Source organism: Scheffersomyces amazonensis, assembly GCF_036850825.1.
Source record: "Scheffersomyces amazonensis strain UFMG-HMD-26.3 chromosome Unknown RJT21scaffold_2, whole genome shotgun sequence".
NCBI classification, from domain to species: domain Eukaryota; kingdom Fungi; phylum Ascomycota; class Pichiomycetes; order Serinales; family Debaryomycetaceae; genus Scheffersomyces; species Scheffersomyces amazonensis.
In genome coordinates this window covers 920897-938685 of record NW_027042742.1, presented here as the reverse complement: position 1 = coordinate 938685, position 17789 = coordinate 920897, and the positions used below count along the sequence as shown (strand labels likewise).

The following is a 17789-nucleotide window of genomic DNA, read 5'->3' as shown; positions in this document are numbered from 1 at the left end:
TATCTATATATGTATCAGTAAATATAATTCTATATATAGTTTAATGGAAAGTAGTGAATTTTACCTAATTTATAAAAAGAGTATATTTTATTTTGTGCTCGCTCGCTCCGATAACAAATCGAAGATATACCGAGTTAGTACAAATTAACTATATAGCATTATACTACTACCACCACTACCACCACAACCACAACCACCACCACCACTGGGAATGGATAAGATCAAGATCTCAAGTTTGGAGCTGCTTCTAAAGCTACCGGGAGATCCCAATCCCAATCATATTGTTTCAGATGTTTCTATATTAAGTTGTGGATGTCTAGTATCAGAATCAGGATTTATTAATCAAACTGTATGTCCTAATTGTAAAACAGAAAATGTCAAGATATTATCTGAAATAAAACCATTACGTGAATTATATAAGATTATTCAACAATTAAATAGTCAATTGAGTAACTTTTCTCTGAAAAGAAGAAGATCTTCATCTCGAAAGAGTATTAAAGCAGGAACTATTGAAGGTTTAACTTTATCAGAGACTGGATTACAACAACAAGAATCTATGGATTTAATAAGTTTATTTTATAAATTTGCTAAAGAAGAAGAATATGTTCATAATGAAACTCCATTATCTCCTGATAATGCTAAAGTTCAACCAATAAATATTCGAAATAAAGGTAGTAGTATATCTTCTACAGCCATAATACCAAATGTATCTGATAAACCTGAATTAACTCAACCATCTTCATTAACAAATCTGTATCAAAATTCTACTTCAATCCTGCCAAATCATCACACCCCATACTTAGGGTTAGATAATAATGATGTTACAAAGAATTCACCACTTGAAATTGAAAAAAATTTACTTGAAACTTTAAGTGAAGAAAAAGAATATAATTTTAGTAAATGTTATCCATTTCATCGTAAACTTACTACATTTGCAACTCAACAACTTAAATTTTCTATGAGTAATTTATCATTTAAATCTTCAAATTCTATAATGAAGAAAACAGCAAGATTTATTGGAAGTAGTATTCATACTTATTTAGATTTTAATTTGGGTAATGAAGTAACTAGATTTGTATTAATAACTGAAAAAAAATGGGAATTATATGAATATATTGTTCCTATAGGTGAAAGTGATAATTTATCAGTTAAACCAGTTTTAATATGTTGTGGGAAACTGACAGGAGAATATGGAGAAAAGGTTAATAATTTAAATACGACTACTCCAATAAAAGAAATAATTGTAAAGAATGATTTTAATTCAGATTCATCAAATGATGCTGATATGAGAAAAAGATTACAACTGTGGGATCATTTATATTGTAAATTATCAAAAAATTATTTATTAATATCCGGTACGAAGGGAATAATGAGATTATTTAATGTGAATAGAATGTCACCATATGGATTTGGTCAACCTATTTATACTTATATAACAAATTTCCCTATACGATGTGTATCAATTGCTCCTAATGATGCACTTTTAGCATGTGCCATTACTGCTAAGGAAAGATTATCAAGTAAAGAACAACCATTTGTAATATTACATAGACTTCAATCTTCAGAAGATGGTTATTTACATTCTGTTGATCCTATAACTATAACTATACCTTATCGAGATCCTATTAAAATTCTTAATTTCAATCCTTCTTCAAGTCATTTATTATGTTGTACAGTATGGGAATCAAGATATCTTGTAATTAGATTAAAGAATAGTAATGATAATTCAGAAAATTATCGAAAGCCCAGATTAATTTGGTCTGATCAAACTTATAAATCAGGTAGAAGATATAGAGATGGAGAAACTGATGAAGAAGAATTACGAGAAAATGATAATGATTTAATGATGACTAATGAAGGAGTTACTGATTTACAATTTGGCAGTATACATTCTAATGCAATTATAATTACCTCATGCTCTTTAAAAAGTCGACCACCAATGATAGTAAGATTAGATGGAGCACTGATTGATTGGAAAAGAAATAGATCAGTATCTGATAGTCAAACAAGTGTTGTTAGTGTTGAAGATGATGAAATAAAATCTTCAGAAACATTAACTAAATTTTCTGAAGTTGGATCTTCAATTCATAGATTTACTATATCACCAAGAGGTGATGGTATAGTATTTCTTGATAAAACTGGTAAAATTTATTTGGTTTCTTCACCTAGTTTAAGATTTAGTGCGACAAGTATTTCAACTAACAAAAATGTTGTCGTACTTTTAGGTGAAGTATCTAATGCTGAAAGATTTACTGAAGCTGCATCAATTAAATTTTCACCAGATGGAGGTAAAGTTTTTGCAGTTGATCGTAAAGGAGTATTTTCAGTATATGACTTTACAAAAGGAGTACCAGGAGAAGATCTTGATGTAGTTAAATGCAAAATCATTAATATTTAAATTTGCAGCTAATTATAATTGCCGTACACACTCCGGTATAGAAAGCCGCGCAGAGCCACACATTTTTGGGGGTTTAACGAGAGCAGAGAAAACAGTGAGCAGAAGCGACCACAAAGGTAAAAAAAAACTTTTGCAAAATGGTTCCATGTAATGAGTTTTGTAAAATATATATATAGTTTAGATAAAAATTAGTTACCTCCTGGTAATAGTAATAGTAATAATAAATATTAATTATTATTAGTAATTATAATATTAGAGGTTTTTTAAAAAATGTCTACAGTTCCTCCATTATACGATGATGTTCTTGACCTCATTGGTAACACTCCATTAATTAAATTAAATAAAATCCCACAATCACTTGGTATTAAAGCTAAAGTATATGCTAAAGTTGAATTATTTAATGCTGGAGGTTCTATTAAAGATAGAATTGCCAAAAATATGGTATTAGAAGCAGAAAAGCAAGGTAGAATTAAACCTGGTTATACTTTAATTGAACCAACTTCAGGTAATACTGGTATTGGTTTAGCACTTGTTGGAGCTGTTAGAGGTTATAGAACAATTATTACTTTACCAGAAAAGATGTCTAATGAAAAAGTTTCTGTATTAAAAGCTTTAGGAGCAGAAATTATTAGAACTCCAACTGAAGCTGCTTGGGATGCTCCAGAATCTCATATTGGAGTTGCAAAGAAATTAGAAAAGGAAATTCCAAATTCTGTTATTTTAGATCAATATTCTAATGTTGCTAATCCAGATGCTCATTATTATGGTACTGGGTTTGAAATTTGGGAACAAACTAAAGGTAAAGTTACTCATTTAGTTGCAGGTGCTGGTACTGGTGGAACTATTTCTGGTATTTCTAGATATTTAAAAGAACAAAATCCAAAAGTTCATGTTACTGGTGCTGATCCAAAGGGTTCTATTTTAGCTCAACCAGAATCTTTAAATACTTCTACTGATGGTTATTTAGTTGAAGGTATTGGTTATGATTTTATTCCGGATGTTTTAAATAGAAAATATGTTGATGATTGGATTAAGACTGATGATTCTGAATCATTTAAATTAGCTAGAAGAATTATTAGAGAAGAAGGTATTTTAGTTGGTGGATCTTCTGGTTCTGCTTTACAAGCTGCTTTACAAGTTGCTAAAGACTTAACTGAAGATGATATTGTTGTAGTTGTATTCCCAGATTCAATTAGATCTTATTTATCTAAATTTGCTGATGATGAATGGATGAAAACTAATGGTTTTGAAGTTGAAGAATCCAATTCTGCTAATAACAAAACTGATGATGTTTTATCTAAAAAGACTGTTAGAGATTTGGTTGCTGGTAAAGCACCAGTTGTTACTGTTACTTTATCAGATACTGTTAGTAAAACTTTTGAATTATTACAAAAGAATGCTTTTGATCAATTACCAGTATTAAATAATTCCGGTAAATTAGTTGGATTAATTACTTTATCCAAGATTTTAAAATCTTTATCAACCAAAAAGATTCAATTAACTAATTCTATTAGTTCAATCATTATTGATTTTAGAAAATTAGCTGATTTTGAAAAATCATTTACTATTACTAAAGAATCAGGATTTGCAAAGAGAAAATATTCTCCAATTACTTTAGATACTCCTTTGAACTTATTAAATAAGTTTTTTGAAACTAATTCTAATGCCATTATTACTGACGAACACTTAGAACCAGTACAAATTGTTACTAAAGTTGATTTAATTTCTTTCTTAACAAAAAGTCTTTAAACATGTTTAGATAAATAGAACAAAAATTAAGTAACGAAACAAATATAGAAATAATCTTAACATACATTATATAATACAATATTTAACAGAATAAAGTGAGAAATCTAACTCTATAATTGGATACTTAAGAGAATTTCCATCTATTACCACAATTCTCACAAGTACAGAAAGTAGTTAATGGTTCATCTGCTGATCTAGTTTGCATTTGATAATAACTAACTTTCTTATGCTTACATTTACCACAAGTAAATCTATCAGTAACAGCTCTCTTTTCTGTTGCACCTTGAGCATCAAATAAATTTTGTTTATGCATTTTTTCAATTTCTTTCTTTAAAGCTTCTGGTGCCATTTCATTAGGAGTCATTTTAATAAAATCTGGTGGTAAAATAGCTCTTGTTAATAATCGATCTCTTAATTCTGGATTCTTCTTATTTCTAAGATTCATAGTAAATGATCTTAATTTATTTCTATAAGTATCATTAACTTGCAGGTATTGACTCTTAAATACTTCACTTTCTATTTCAGTTGCCACTGTTAAAATATGTGATGAAGAATCATCTCTTTCAATGGCTAAAGCAGTATATAATGCACTTATAGATGCATTTCTAGTAGGATTTTCATATAATGAAGTTTTAACTCCATCTATCTTAGGATCTCTTGGACCTTTATGAAATTTACTCTCAGTTGATCCAGCAGTTGATCCAGATCCTGAACCAGAACCAGGGGTTGGATTTTCAGATGATGAATTAATAGATTTTTTATCATTTCCTTCAGTTGAATTTGATGAAACAGACTTTTTCTTAATATTTTTCTCATTCTGAACCGATTCTCTCCAATTCTTAATCATTTTCTTTACAAGAGAAGTTATTTCAGAATTACTATGAGCTCTGAATTTATTAACAGCTACACCAACTTTAGTTTCTCTCAAGAGTTTCTCAGTAGGTTTAACACCATCATTTAAAATGGTCAATAACTTCAAAACTGTAACATCATCCGAAGTCTTTTCAAGATTCGAAATTGTCGATTTGATCTCTTTAGTATCCATATTAACGTACTATCGAATACTGTTTGTATCTCCCTATAAATTAATAATAATACATACTGGTCTTATGATAGTAGAATTTTTTTTTTTTTTCGTTTCGTCCTGTGCACTATTTGGGGAACGAAAATTCTTTAACTAAAGTTAGTGAAGTTATCAAATAACAGTTATTTAAAAGTATACGTCAGTGAATTGATAGATAGTGTAATTATAAAATGGATAGTAATAGTACAAGTGTATCTATTGGGAAGTTCCCGTTTGATTATACTGAAGATCAAGTTTTAGAAATTGCTAAATCTGTTGGACCAGTAATTGATTTAAAGTTACTCTTTGATGAATTAACTGGTAAATCAAAAGGTTATGCTATAATAAATTATGGAGATAATGAAACTGCATCATCAGCAGTTAGGAATTTGAATTATATGACATTACCAAATGGAAGATTTTTAAAATGTTCATTTATAACTGATGGAGAAGCAACTAATGATAGATTACCAATATTACCATTAGGAGTTCAAATTCATCCTAATGAAAATGTTGAAAATACTATAGCAAATATTGTAAGTAGTATTGATCAAACATCTGGAATGGAATTATTAAGAGAAATTAAAAAGATGAGTAAAGAGAATCCTAATTTAACTAAATTATTATTAGAAAAATTTCCTCAATTAGCTCATGCTTTAGTTGAACTTACATTATTATCAAATACATCAAATAAAGAATTAATAGAATTAACCCTTAATAAACGTCAAGCTGAATTGAATGACCTTTCTTCAGCTCATGTTCAACTTTTAAAAGATGTTCATAATTTAAGTGAAGAAGAAATTAAAGGTTTAGATGAGGCCAAACAAGCCATTATACTAAAGGTTAAGCAAGAAATAGATAATGGTACTTATGGTCAAATAATATGAAATAAATAAAAATATAAATACAAATACAATTCTAGAAGTTTCTATCCTATTTTTAAAATAGGCAATGTGATACTAATTTTAAAATAGTTGAGTATATTGAATTGAGTTCACATGCTAATTATGGTGTTCACTGTAAAGAGCAATCAAACAAATAATTTAATGTTGGATGATCAGGTGGGGATATTACAATAAAAACTGAGATAAAGTAGTATATAAAGGGTCCATAAACTCCTTAGAAGGGGTTTTTATCAGTTGATTACTTTACAATTGCCAAGTATATGATTAATATGACCAAAACATTTAATGAGATTCCAGTTGAATATGGAAGTATAGATGAAAAAAGAGCTGAATTTTCGTGCGATTTATTTGATATAGAAGAGATGCATATGGTGGTAGATGGATTTGAAGATCCATTAGTATTTAGAAGAAATGATGAGATATTACCAAAGCAGGTACATTACATTGTTCCTGAAGGTTCAAAATATAAACTAATTATAAAATATAAAGTTAAGAACAAATCATTACAGAATTTACAGTTTGAGCAAATAATTAAAAAGCATGGAATTACTATAAGAAAGAGAATTGTACCAATGCAAGAAAGTGCAGAAGTAAATATTAATAAAGATTATTTACATGTAGCATTTATACCACAAGATACTGTACCTAGTGGTATATTAGTTCGTGGACAATATTTAGGTCATTCATATATATATGAAGATGGTAAGATTGTATGGGATCAACCATTTATAATTGAAATAGTTAAGAAAGGTAATGCACCATGTCTTGGAAGTTATGATTAAATTAAATTAAAGTAAAATGTATAATAATAATAAATATGTATAATAATAATATAAATAAAAATAAAAAGTTGTAAATAAAAATAACTACTAAAAGTAATATCCGGTATAGCTCCGAATTTGTATAGAATAAAGGCTTTTTGTGTGGAGTAATGATAATTGTGTGCGTCATTGCAGCATTTAGTAGTACTATGCGCAGTTTTAGTTTTAGTAGTCACTCGATGATAAGGGAAAATAAGGGAATTTAGTAAAGGCCAACCTCGCCCTGTTACACTACTACTAATTACATTTACTAATTAGTTATAATTATTTTATATTAATATTAGTATTAGTAACTTTTTTATCCTAATACCTTTATTTTTCAATAGTATAGCATACTTATACTTATTATTACTACTTTTATAGTGTCTTTGCTAATTTAGTACTGTCATTCGGCTTTTCGTCTAACCCGAACCCCCCCCTTCCTTTCTTAATCTAAAAAGAAAGTAGACACGGAACATAAACAAATATTTACCACATATTGAATTGCATTTCAAGATAAGTTACTAGTATACTATATACTAATTCAACCTCAACCTCAACCCCATTAAGTTAAGTTAAGTATAATCACTTCAAAAATGAGTTCCCCAAAGAGAAGAATCGAAAAAGACGTTATGGAACTTATGATGAGTGATCATGACGTTACTTTAATTGATGATTCAATTCAAAGATTCTTTGTAATATTTCGTGGACCTCCTGATACCCCTTATGAAGGTGGAACTTGGAAAGTTAGAGTTGAATTACCCGATCAATACCCTATAAAATCACCATCAATTGGATTTACTAATAAAATCTTTCATCCAAATATTGATGAAGGTTCTGGTTCAGTATGTCTTGATGTTATTAATCAAACTTGGTCTCCAATGTTTGGTCTTTTAAATATATTTGAAAATTTTCTTCCTCATTTATTGAGATATGCTAATCCTAGTGATCCTTTAAATACTGATGCATCTAATCTTATGACTAAAGATGAATCAAAATATACAGAAACTGTTAAACGATATGTTAAACAATATGCCACTAATGTTTCTTTGGATGATGATGAAGAAGATGATGCAGATGGTGTAGACGAAGAAGATGATGAACTTAGTGATGTAGGTAGTTTATCAAGTGATGATGATGATGAAGACGATGTACCTGGTAACCTCGACTTGTAATGACCCAACTCCATATGAAGAATTTAATAAATGAATACCATATTATAATGAAATGAATTGTTCACTCTGATGAATACAACACAACACAACACAACACAACAGCAACAATATTTTGAACACAATTTAGAAAATACAGGCTTATTTCTTTAATTATGAATGCTTACAAAATATCGAATATTATTATGAATAGTCTAATGCTGTTAACTACGACTCAACTGATAAAATTTTAATAGATCTATATAGCATCAATAAAATACCTTTGGCATCTATTCAACAGGGTTCTTTGTAGATCAAGAACTACTAAACATATAAAAATTATTCTAATTCAAGTCATATAACCCAAACCTCTATTCTTCTTAACAAATTGATTATCGACAAGTATTCCCTAGTTACACAAGTTAAGCCTTTGTCATTATATGATAAGTTGATTAAATAGAGGTATTACTCTGGTTGTGTGCAGTCCCCTACAAAATTGAAAAGTTATATATTTCAAATTGAATCGAAGCTTGTAAAGGTGAAGATCAAGAAAATAGATTAAAGAAAATTAAATAGGAGGCTGAAGAATAATGACAGAACAGGAGAAGGAGCTGGAAAATGGGAGGACTGAAGAAGTTCCTAAGAAACAATACATATCTAATGATGATTTATATAGGCGATCGAGTCAATTTGAACTATGGTCTTTCACACAAGAATCATTAGAAGCCAAGAAGAAACAAGCAAATGAAATAGGAAGAAGAATTGCTAAACAACGATTTGACGAGGCATATAATAAGCTTAAACAAGAAAATCCTACAATTTTTGAAATTCATAAACAAGAATTAGATGCTAATAATTTAATAACTTTATTAAGTCATGAAGAAGAAACTAAATTTATTCATGCTTATTGTCAAAATATCGTTCAAACAGCTGATTATTTTAGAATGCCAACTCAAGTTAAACTAACGGCCATATCATTATTTAAGAAATTTTATCTTGAGAATTCTATAATGGAATATCATCCAAAAAATATTATGTATACTAGTGTATTCTTAGCTGCTAAACTGGAAAATTATTTTATTACTATTGAATCATTTATTCTGAGATTAAAAGATGTTAAACAAGAAGATATTCTTGATTTAGAATTTAAAATTCTTGAAAGTTTGAAATTTACTTTACTTGTTCACCATGCTTTCCGTCCATTATATGGATTTTTCCTTGATTTTCAAGCTATTTTATTACATCCTAGTCCTGTTATGTATGATGTATCAATTGATACATTAGGTTCATTATATGATAGAGCTAAAAAATGGTTAAATGAATATGCCATACTAAGTGATGTGGCATTCTTATTTACTCCTCCACAAATTGCTCTTGCTGCAATGTATGCTATTGATAGAAGAATTACAGAAAGATACCTTAAAGAAAAATTCTTAGATGATCATACTGTTAATTTAGAATCAATACCTGAACATAATGATGATGTCAAAGAAGAAGATAAAGACAATGAAGCTTTGAAGGCATCAAATGAATCCAGCAATCAACGAGAATACTGTATAACACTTATAAGAACAATAAGAAAATGTATCAAATTATCGAAACTTGATAATCCAACTCCAGAAGAGAGCAAAGAAATAGGGAAGAGATGTAAGGCTGCATTAAACCCTGATAAAGTTATAGAAAGAAGAGTCAAGAAATTAGCTGCGCCTACCACTACTACCACTAATACCACTACAACAACAACTTAGTAATATCAAGATATGATATGTATGGCTGTGTAGCATGTAGTTATGTATATATTTTAGTATGTACTTGCTATCAATTAATTGTGACGCACTATTCTTTTTTTTTTCACTACCCCATACTTTGCGAACAGCAATTGTAACTAAGGTCTTTATATATAAAGTTAAATAATATCGGTAATTGATAAATAATGTTAAGAAAGATTTCTCGAAATGGCTTAGTTAGAGCATTATCCACAATGACTCTTACATCTAAAGAAGTTTTACTGACTTTCAATAATAAATCATTATTAAAATCTAAAGCATATTATAATGGGAAATGGATAGAAAGTAGTGATAATCGAACATTTAGAGTTAATAATCCAGCATTAGCAGGTAGTGATGGAGAATTTATTGCTGATATTACGTCAACAACAAGTACAGATTTCAATACTGCCATTGAATCTTCATATGTCGCATTTCAACAATTTAAAAAGACTTCACCTAGATATAGATCTGATTTACTTTATAAACTTTATCAATTAATGATTGAAAATCAACAAGATTTAGCAAAATTAATAGTTCTTGAAAATGGGAAAGCATATGCTGATGCTTTAGGAGAAATTAAATATGCTGCATCATTTTTTCAATGGTTTTCTGAAGAAGCTCCAAGAATTACTGGTGATATTATTCATTCGGTTGTACCGGGAAATAGAATTTTAGCTTTAAAACAACCTATTGGGGTATGTGGAATATTAACTCCTTGGAATTTCCCTGCTGCTATGATTACTAGAAAATTGGCAGCAGCAATTGCTGCTGGTTGTACAGTAGTTGTAAAACCAGCTTCAGAAACTCCATTATCGGCATTAGCCCTTGCTTATTTAATTGATCAAGCAGGATTTCCAGCTGATGTTATTAATATTTTACCAACTGATAGAACAGAAGAAATTGGGAAATTAGTTTGTGAACATCCATTAATTAAGAAAGTTTCATTTACTGGTTCAACAAGAGTTGGTAAAATATTAATGAGTCAATCAGCTTCAACTCTTAAAAAATTAAGTCTTGAATTGGGTGGTAATGCTCCATTCATTGTATTTGGAGATGCTGATATTGATAAAGCAGTTGAAGGAGCTTATGCTGCTAAATTTAGAGCTAGTGGTCAAACATGTATTTGTGCTAATAGATTATATATTCATGAATCAATTTATGATGAATTTGCTGATAAATTTACTAAAAAGGTTAAAGCTACAGTTAAATTAGGTAATGGTTTAGATCCTACTGTAACGCATGGTCCATTAATTCATGAAAGATCATTGACTAAAGTAATTGAACATGTAGAAGATGCAGTATCTAAAGGTGCAACTATTTTAGAAGGTGGAAAACATCGTGAAGATATTGGAGAATTTTTTCATGATTTAACTGTATTAAGAGATGTTGTACCAGGTATGAAAATAACTCAAGAAGAAACTTTTGGACCCGTTGCTGCCTTAATTAAATTTGGATCAGATGAAGAATTACTTAATCTTGCTAATGATACAGAAGTTGGATTAGCTGGATATTTCTATTCTCAAGATATTAATAGATTATTTAAAATATCTGAAGAATTAGATGTTGGTATGTTAGGAGTTAATACTGGTATGATATCTGAAGCTGCATTACCATTTGGTGGTATTAAAGAATCAGGATTCGGTAGAGAAGGATCTAAATTTGGTATTGAAGACTACATGATTATTAAGAGTGTTGTAGTTGGGAATTAATTAATTTTAATTTTAATAATTCTCTATAGATAGTATAGTACAAAAGCTAAATATAAGTAATATTTTTATATGACTTATTCATACATTCTGTTGAGGAGCAGTATCTACTGGAAGTTGAACGGATGAATCAAGATCGGTGTTTTGAGAATATGATTCATTATTAGTATCAGTAGTAATAGGAATTTGTACTGGAGTTTGTACTGGAGTTTGTACTGGAGTTTGTACTGGTGGAGTTTGTACTTGGGTTTGTACTGGTGCAGTTTCTATTGGTTCAACCGATGAAGAAACTCTTTGATATGGAGTAAGATCAATATTCTTTACATCTTCAAATTTCTCTACTTTTAAATTTGGTAATTTTAAATCTTTAACTTCACTATAAGCTTCATCACTAAGTTTAATTGTTTTACCAGGAAATGAATTTTCATAATCTACTAATAAACGTTTACCAATACGAGCAAGATCTTCATTTGATTCTAATGCCAATTGTAATTCTTCATTTAATGACAGTACATCATGTGATAACAGTGAGTCATTAATCTTTTGATTTAATTGTGATACTTGTTGTTGTAAATCTTTAATTGTTTGTTTGGCCCTTTCACTATCAAATTTCTCAGTAGTTATTTGTGAAAGTTGAGATGGATTTGATCCAAACACAACTTTTCGCATTACATCTGCTGATTCAACATATGTAGCAGTGGTTACCGATTTAAATGTTAAGGAGAATAATCCTCCTTCGGCTGTAACTCCATTTATTATTGATGATGGGAAATTCTTTAATGAAGCTGGTGATGGTTCATATTTTGTAGGGGGCACCAATGGTTCGTATGATTTATTGGTTACTACTTTTTGTCTTTTAAATGAGTTCTTAGACATGTCGCGTAATGTCTATTTGAAGTATTTGTCTGTCTGAGTGTTTAAATATTTGTCTGTCGGTCGGTCTGAATTGCTAATTTATTTGTTTGTTTGTTTGTTCTGGTGATGTTGATAGAGATTTTATCGCGAAAGAAAAAAAAAAAATGTTACTGTATATTTAACATACTAATGCAAATGTCGTAAGACTATATAGAGACATAAAGATATATAGACAGACATATAGACAGACATTAATTGATATTCTCAATTAAGGACTCTTCTATACCATCAATTAATCCATCGATATCTTCTACTCGTAATCCACAACTAAGACTAATTAATTTTCTATATTTGTACATCTTATCATCAATACCATAATTAGTTACAGTAGTGGCGACTTTTTGAATTAATTTTATTCTTTCAAGTTGTAAAAGACTTAATTCAATGGCATAATCTATTTTATCTTGATTTATTAAATCAGCATCAGCATCGGCATCTGAATCAGTATTATTAATATTGTCCTTATTCCCTTCCTTATCCATAAATTTGACTTCTTGTTCTTCTACTAATGTAGCTAAATTATATGCTTGATCCTTTTCTAATCGTTTAATTAAAACTTCTTGTTGTTTATCAATTTTTAAATTCGATTTGACAATTTCTTCAACTAAAAGTTTTTCACCTTCTTCTATTGTAAAATTTTCTAATCCTGCTTTAGATAACATTTTAATAATTATATTTATTGTATTATCATTATTATGTTTTATTTCATTTAATCGAATTTCTAATTCATCTTTTTCTTCATCTAATTTTTTCATTTCTGAATTATAACATGTAGAAAGGGCATTAATCATTCCTGATACCATAGTTGATAAATCATTCATCAGTAATGAAGGATCATTATCTTCAAATTCTGCATCTTTTTTATTAATTATTATTATCCCTTCATCATTTAATTTGGGTGGATGAGGTTGATGAGAATGATGAACTTGATTAATTATATTATTATTATTTTTCTTAGATTCATTTATAGGAGTACTTTCAACTGTTCTTTCTGAAATAACAGCTAATGGTTGATGTAAATGTGGTGAAGATCCAAAAGTTCGAGGAGTTGACATTGACATTGACATATTTTTATGAAAACTTGAATCTACAAAGATATTTTCTTTATTATCTTCTCGTTTAATTAAGGCTTCAATATGACTTTTATCAACTCTATCAGTATGTACATCATCATCTTCTTCTTCCATTTCTTGAATGGTTGTACGTTGAGTATCGGGAGTTTCATTTGTAGCATTCAGTGGTTGAACTGGAGTAGCAAGAACCATATATTGTTGTTGATTATCTGATATTGAATCATTAACTGATGATTGAATCTGGGAATTAGAATAATCATAATTAAGAGAATTTGATAAAGTTACATAATTAGGAATTAAATCATGTTGAATAATTAAAGATCTAGTGGTTTCTTTATTAATATTTTCAAGATCATCTCTTGCCCCATATTGTAATAAAGTCTTTAAAATTTTAGAATTACCGGATTTGGCAGATAAATGACAACATGTATCTCCATTAACATCTTGATGATCTAATACATTTCTTAATAAATTTACTTGTTTATTAATACTTTGATTAGATAAATCCGATAATTTATTTAATATTATATTTAAATAATATCTTAAACTATCATATTTAGATTTAACTTTAACAAATTGACATAAATAATGTAATGGAGTTCGACCATTTATATCAGTATTAATTAAACATAAATCAAGATCATCTAAAACTTTTGGAAAATTCTTTAATTCATAACAATTATTAAATGAAATTAATTTAGATAAGGGATTTAATCCGAAATTATTAACTACAAGTGGACTGGCCCCTTTAGAAAGTAAAAGGTGAATCATTTGATAATTCCCAATAGATGCGGCCCAATGTAATGGTGTATGACCTTCATCATCAATTGGTTCATTAATATTAAAATCAATAGGAGGATTATGAAGAAAATATGGTATTTCACTATTATCTTCACTGAAGAATCTTAATAATGATGCAGCATATGAATCATCATTATCTCCTCCTCCTCCTCCTATTGATCTAGGACTTTGTGTTATATCATTATTTTTAGTAGTATCTTCATTAGAAGTATAAGATGTATCACTATCTTTTGAATGAACTGCCAAATTGTCATCCTGTGACCAATTTGTATCACTCGTTGATTGTGATAATGATTTCGATTGTTGAAATGTGCGTACCATCTGTTGATGTACACCTGCCTGGTAGAATTTTTGTTGTTGTTGCTGCTGCTGTTGTTGTTGTTGCTGCTGCTGCTGTTGCTGCTGGATTTGATATTGCTGTTGTTGTTGAATACGCTGCATTTGCAATTGATAACTTTGATACGCAGGTTGATTGAAGGTATGGTAAGCAGGTGCAGCAGATCCATTTATAGGAAGGGATTGTTGCTGAGAAGAAAAAGTAGGAGGCAATTGAATTCCATTAGCAACTTGAGATGAAGGTTGGGATGTAGGAATATAAGAATTGGATCGAGAAAGTGAAAGTTGATCATGACCATAACCAATTGCATTATGAGATGGGATACCAGTATTTACAACTGTGGGTGGTGGTGGTGCTGCTCCTTGAGCTGCTGCTTTCTTTCCTGTTTTATATTTCTTAGGAGATTGATCTTCTTCAGGTAATTTTGGTCTTTTAGTATACTTTCTTTTAATCAGAGTTGGTTCTTTAGGTAATGGTTTTGCCTTTTCGGGAATATGTAAATTTGGATCTGAAAAATCAAGGAATAATACTGGAGCTGCTTCTTTAGTTACTCCATAATTCCGAGCAAGTTTTTGAGCATCTTCTAAGGGAATCCAAGTACCTTGGAATCTTCCGAAACCTCCTTGAACTTTTTCATGAGATCCTTGTTGTACGCCCTTTTCTAAGATCTTAGTTCTTTTGGCTTTAGGGAAGTTACAACATTTTAAGATTTGTGTGGCATTTACCCAATCATCTTTACATCTCCTCATGATTGGGGAGTCATTCATAGTACACTCATATACCTCGGTCTATTAGTCATTGATAATGTTAGTATTAATCCATTTAAAAGGGTTCTTGACGCGTTAAAGTGATTGAGTCTATCATATCTTAGTAAAGTGGGTACTACTGGGGGGTGCGATAACTTACTACTCCTAAACTAATCTCCTTAATTATTCACCCATTACGCTTCAAAAAAAAAAAACACTGATATATAATTTCTTAAGATACATACACTAGAATAGGTCGCCCTATACACCCTTGGTTCCGTTGTAGTCATATTAAACAAACTTTGGTTATTATAAGAACTGGTGTTAGTCAATTGGGGTAGGAGATATTAAAAATTTATTACTTCGAGTTGGCAAGGGCCATTTTTCGCTGGTGCGAGTGTGTCCGTTTTAGGAATATAAATTAGTACGCGTTCTGCTGTGAAAAGCCAATGCATTTGCAACTGTAATAGTGAGAAAAATATAGTAAGGAGAATAGTGACTGATTGTTAAAGTTTATATGATTTAGTAGTTATATATACTGTATATAGTGGCTATAGTGGTTCTATAATATTAAGATAGTATATTGTATAGTATAGTATAGTATAGTATAGTATAGTATAGTATAGTATAGTATAGTATAGTATAGTATAGTATAGTATAGTATAGTATAGTATATATACTGTTTTGTTGTACTATTTATAGTGGCTATCTACTAGTAATTTACTTTTACAAATAATATAATATTACTAACTAAATAAATAAATATAAAGAATTATAAGTCACCGGAAGCAACAAGAGCCGCATCTAACTCGGCTACAGACTTCTCAAAAATTGCAACAATTTCATTAACATTCTCTTCAGTAATAATAAATGATGGAGCTAATGAAACATGATCTCCTGAATCTAAATTACAACATTGATTCCCCATAACAGTTAATCCATTATCAAAGCAAATATCTTGAAGATGATGACATACATCTAATGGTAATGGGAAACTTTCTTTAGTATCTTTATTCTTAACCAATTCAACTGACCAGAATCCTCCAATACCTCTAACATCTCCAACTATTCTACTATCCTTTAAGGATTCCTTTAATTTTTCTCCCATTAAATTACCCATCTTAAAAATATTGGTAGTTAATTTTAATTCTTTAATTCTTTCTTGAACTTTTAAAGCAACAGCACAATTAAATGCATGACCAGAATAAGTATGAGCTCCAATAACTTTACCTGATCCATTTAAGAAAGTATTTCTAACTTTAGGAGAAATTAATATACCAGCAATAGATACATAACCAGAACCTAAAGTTTTACCAACAGTTTGAATATCTGGACCTTCTTCAACAGTTAAGAAATTTTCCCAACAATTTAATCCTCCATTTGGATTACATCTACCAGTTCCACACATAACTTCATCTAACATAAAGATAAGATCATATTTATTACATAATTTTCTAAGTCCTGGTAAATAACCTGGTGGTGGAGGAGCAGTTCCTAATGATGAACCAGGTAATGTTTCAACTATAACTGCAGCAATAGTATCAGGATCTTCTTCAATAATCATTTCTTCTAATTGATCAAGTAATATTTGAACATATTCTTCACTTGTTTCAGTCTTCTTTTTATTTCTATATTCATAACAAACTGGCATCTTTAAACATTGAGTTTGTGGTAATAAAATATCCTTATAAGCAGTAGCCCTTGGATTACTAGAAATTGATAAAGCTCCAATTGTATATCCATGATAAGAAGTTGTTCTAGAAATAAATTTATTCTTCTTTAAATTACCCTTTTCAATATGATATTGTTTAATAAGTTTAAGAGCATTTTCATTAGATTCTGATCCTGATCCACACCAAAGTGCACCTGCAAATGCTCCCTTTGGTGAATTTTCAATATAAAATTTAGCTAATGCTTCTGCATGTTTGTTACCTATATAAGCAGGATAAGAATAACTTGTAACAGTTGCAGCTTCAGCCATAATTTTATGAACTTCAGGATCTCCCCAACCTAAAGCTCCAACAGCTGCACCAGTCATTGCATCAATAAGTTCAGTAACTTTACCATCTTTTTCAACTTCAATTTTAATACCCTTTCCGCTAAGAACATTTGGTAATTGTTCATCAATTTTAGCTTGAAAGACGTAAGATTTTTGTTCTTCAATGGTCATATTATTATATTATATACTATATATTTTTTAAAGATATATCGAATAATTTACAGAGAATAGATTTATACGAATTAGTCATGGTATTTATAGTTTGATAACTTCTTCGGCACCTAAATTGAGAATATGCGCTAAAAATTAGGTTGCGTTTATCAGTATACGATTAGCGACAACTGATAAGGAAATTATGTCGCGTTTATCTCCAAACA

General features: G+C 29.6%; 11 protein-coding genes across 11 annotated transcripts; 7 read left to right on the top strand and 4 right to left on the bottom strand. All coding sequences in view use genetic code 12, as the record gives it.

The window, feature by feature from the left end:
* Positions 1-57: 57 nt before the first annotated feature.
* PTR3 (Ptr3p) lies at positions 58-2555 on the top strand. Its single transcript, XM_064881123.1, has one exon. The coding sequence runs from the start codon at positions 212-214 to the stop codon at positions 2396-2398; it is 2187 nt and encodes a 728-aa protein (XP_064739374.1). The 5' UTR covers positions 58-211; the 3' UTR covers positions 2399-2555.
* CYS4 (cystathionine beta-synthase) lies at positions 2556-4213 on the top strand. The gene has a single exon (XM_064881122.1). It carries the CDS (start codon positions 2669-2671, stop codon positions 4145-4147), a length of 1479 nt encoding a protein of 492 aa, XP_064739373.1. The 5' UTR covers positions 2556-2668; the 3' UTR covers positions 4148-4213.
* On the bottom strand, positions 4171-5297 carry RJT21DRAFT_20885 (transcription elongation factor DST1). The gene has a single exon (XM_064883724.1). The coding sequence runs from the start codon at positions 5190-5192 to the stop codon at positions 4272-4274; it is 921 nt and encodes a 306-aa protein (XP_064739372.1). The 5' UTR covers positions 5193-5297; the 3' UTR covers positions 4171-4271.
* On the top strand, positions 5297-6236 carry RJT21DRAFT_20849 (uncharacterized protein). The gene has a single exon (XM_064883722.1). It carries the CDS (start codon positions 5402-5404, stop codon positions 6095-6097), a length of 696 nt encoding a protein of 231 aa, XP_064739371.1. The 5' UTR covers positions 5297-5401; the 3' UTR covers positions 6098-6236.
* A 148-nt stretch (positions 6237-6384) lies between these two features.
* On the top strand, positions 6385-6897 carry RJT21DRAFT_2014 (uncharacterized protein; the record flags this gene model as incomplete). The annotated part of the gene is made up of 1 exon (XM_064883689.1): positions 6385-6897. The coding sequence occupies one exon, from the start codon at positions 6385-6387 to the stop codon at positions 6895-6897; it is 513 nt and encodes a 170-aa protein (XP_064739370.1).
* A 391-nt stretch (positions 6898-7288) lies between these two features.
* UBC8 (E2 ubiquitin-conjugating protein) lies at positions 7289-8584 on the top strand. The gene has a single exon (XM_064883725.1). The coding sequence runs from the start codon at positions 7512-7514 to the stop codon at positions 8088-8090; it is 579 nt and encodes a 192-aa protein (XP_064739369.1). The 5' UTR covers positions 7289-7511; the 3' UTR covers positions 8091-8584.
* On the top strand, positions 8374-9906 carry RJT21DRAFT_20846 (TFIIH complex kinase subunit). The gene has a single exon (XM_064883721.1). It carries the CDS (start codon positions 8657-8659, stop codon positions 9812-9814), a length of 1158 nt encoding a protein of 385 aa, XP_064739368.1. The 5' UTR covers positions 8374-8656; the 3' UTR covers positions 9815-9906.
* Positions 9907-11583, top strand: UGA2 (Uga2p). The gene has a single exon (XM_064883720.1). It carries the CDS (start codon positions 10000-10002, stop codon positions 11542-11544), a length of 1545 nt encoding a protein of 514 aa, XP_064739367.1. The 5' UTR covers positions 9907-9999; the 3' UTR covers positions 11545-11583.
* RJT21DRAFT_20844 (uncharacterized protein) lies at positions 11584-12532 on the bottom strand. Its single transcript, XM_064883719.1, has one exon. The coding sequence runs from the start codon at positions 12415-12417 to the stop codon at positions 11623-11625; it is 795 nt and encodes a 264-aa protein (XP_064739366.1). The 5' UTR covers positions 12418-12532; the 3' UTR covers positions 11584-11622.
* Positions 12527-16051, bottom strand: SWI4 (SBF complex DNA-binding subunit). The gene is made up of 2 exons (XM_064883723.1): positions 15659-16051; positions 12527-15455 (listed from the first exon to the last, which is right to left on the bottom strand). The coding sequence occupies exons 1-2, from the start codon at positions 15701-15703 to the stop codon at positions 12648-12650; spliced, it is 2853 nt and encodes a 950-aa protein (XP_064739365.1). The 5' UTR covers positions 15704-16051; the 3' UTR covers positions 12527-12647.
* Positions 16052-16185: 134 nt separating this feature from the next.
* On the bottom strand, positions 16186-17585 carry RJT21DRAFT_132443 (aminotransferase; the record flags this gene model as incomplete). Its single annotated transcript, XM_064883131.1, has 1 exon — positions 16186-17585. A coding segment is annotated over one exon (1400 nt), but the record flags the coding sequence as incomplete, so codon positions are not given.
* Between the last annotated feature and the right edge of the window lie 204 nt (positions 17586-17789).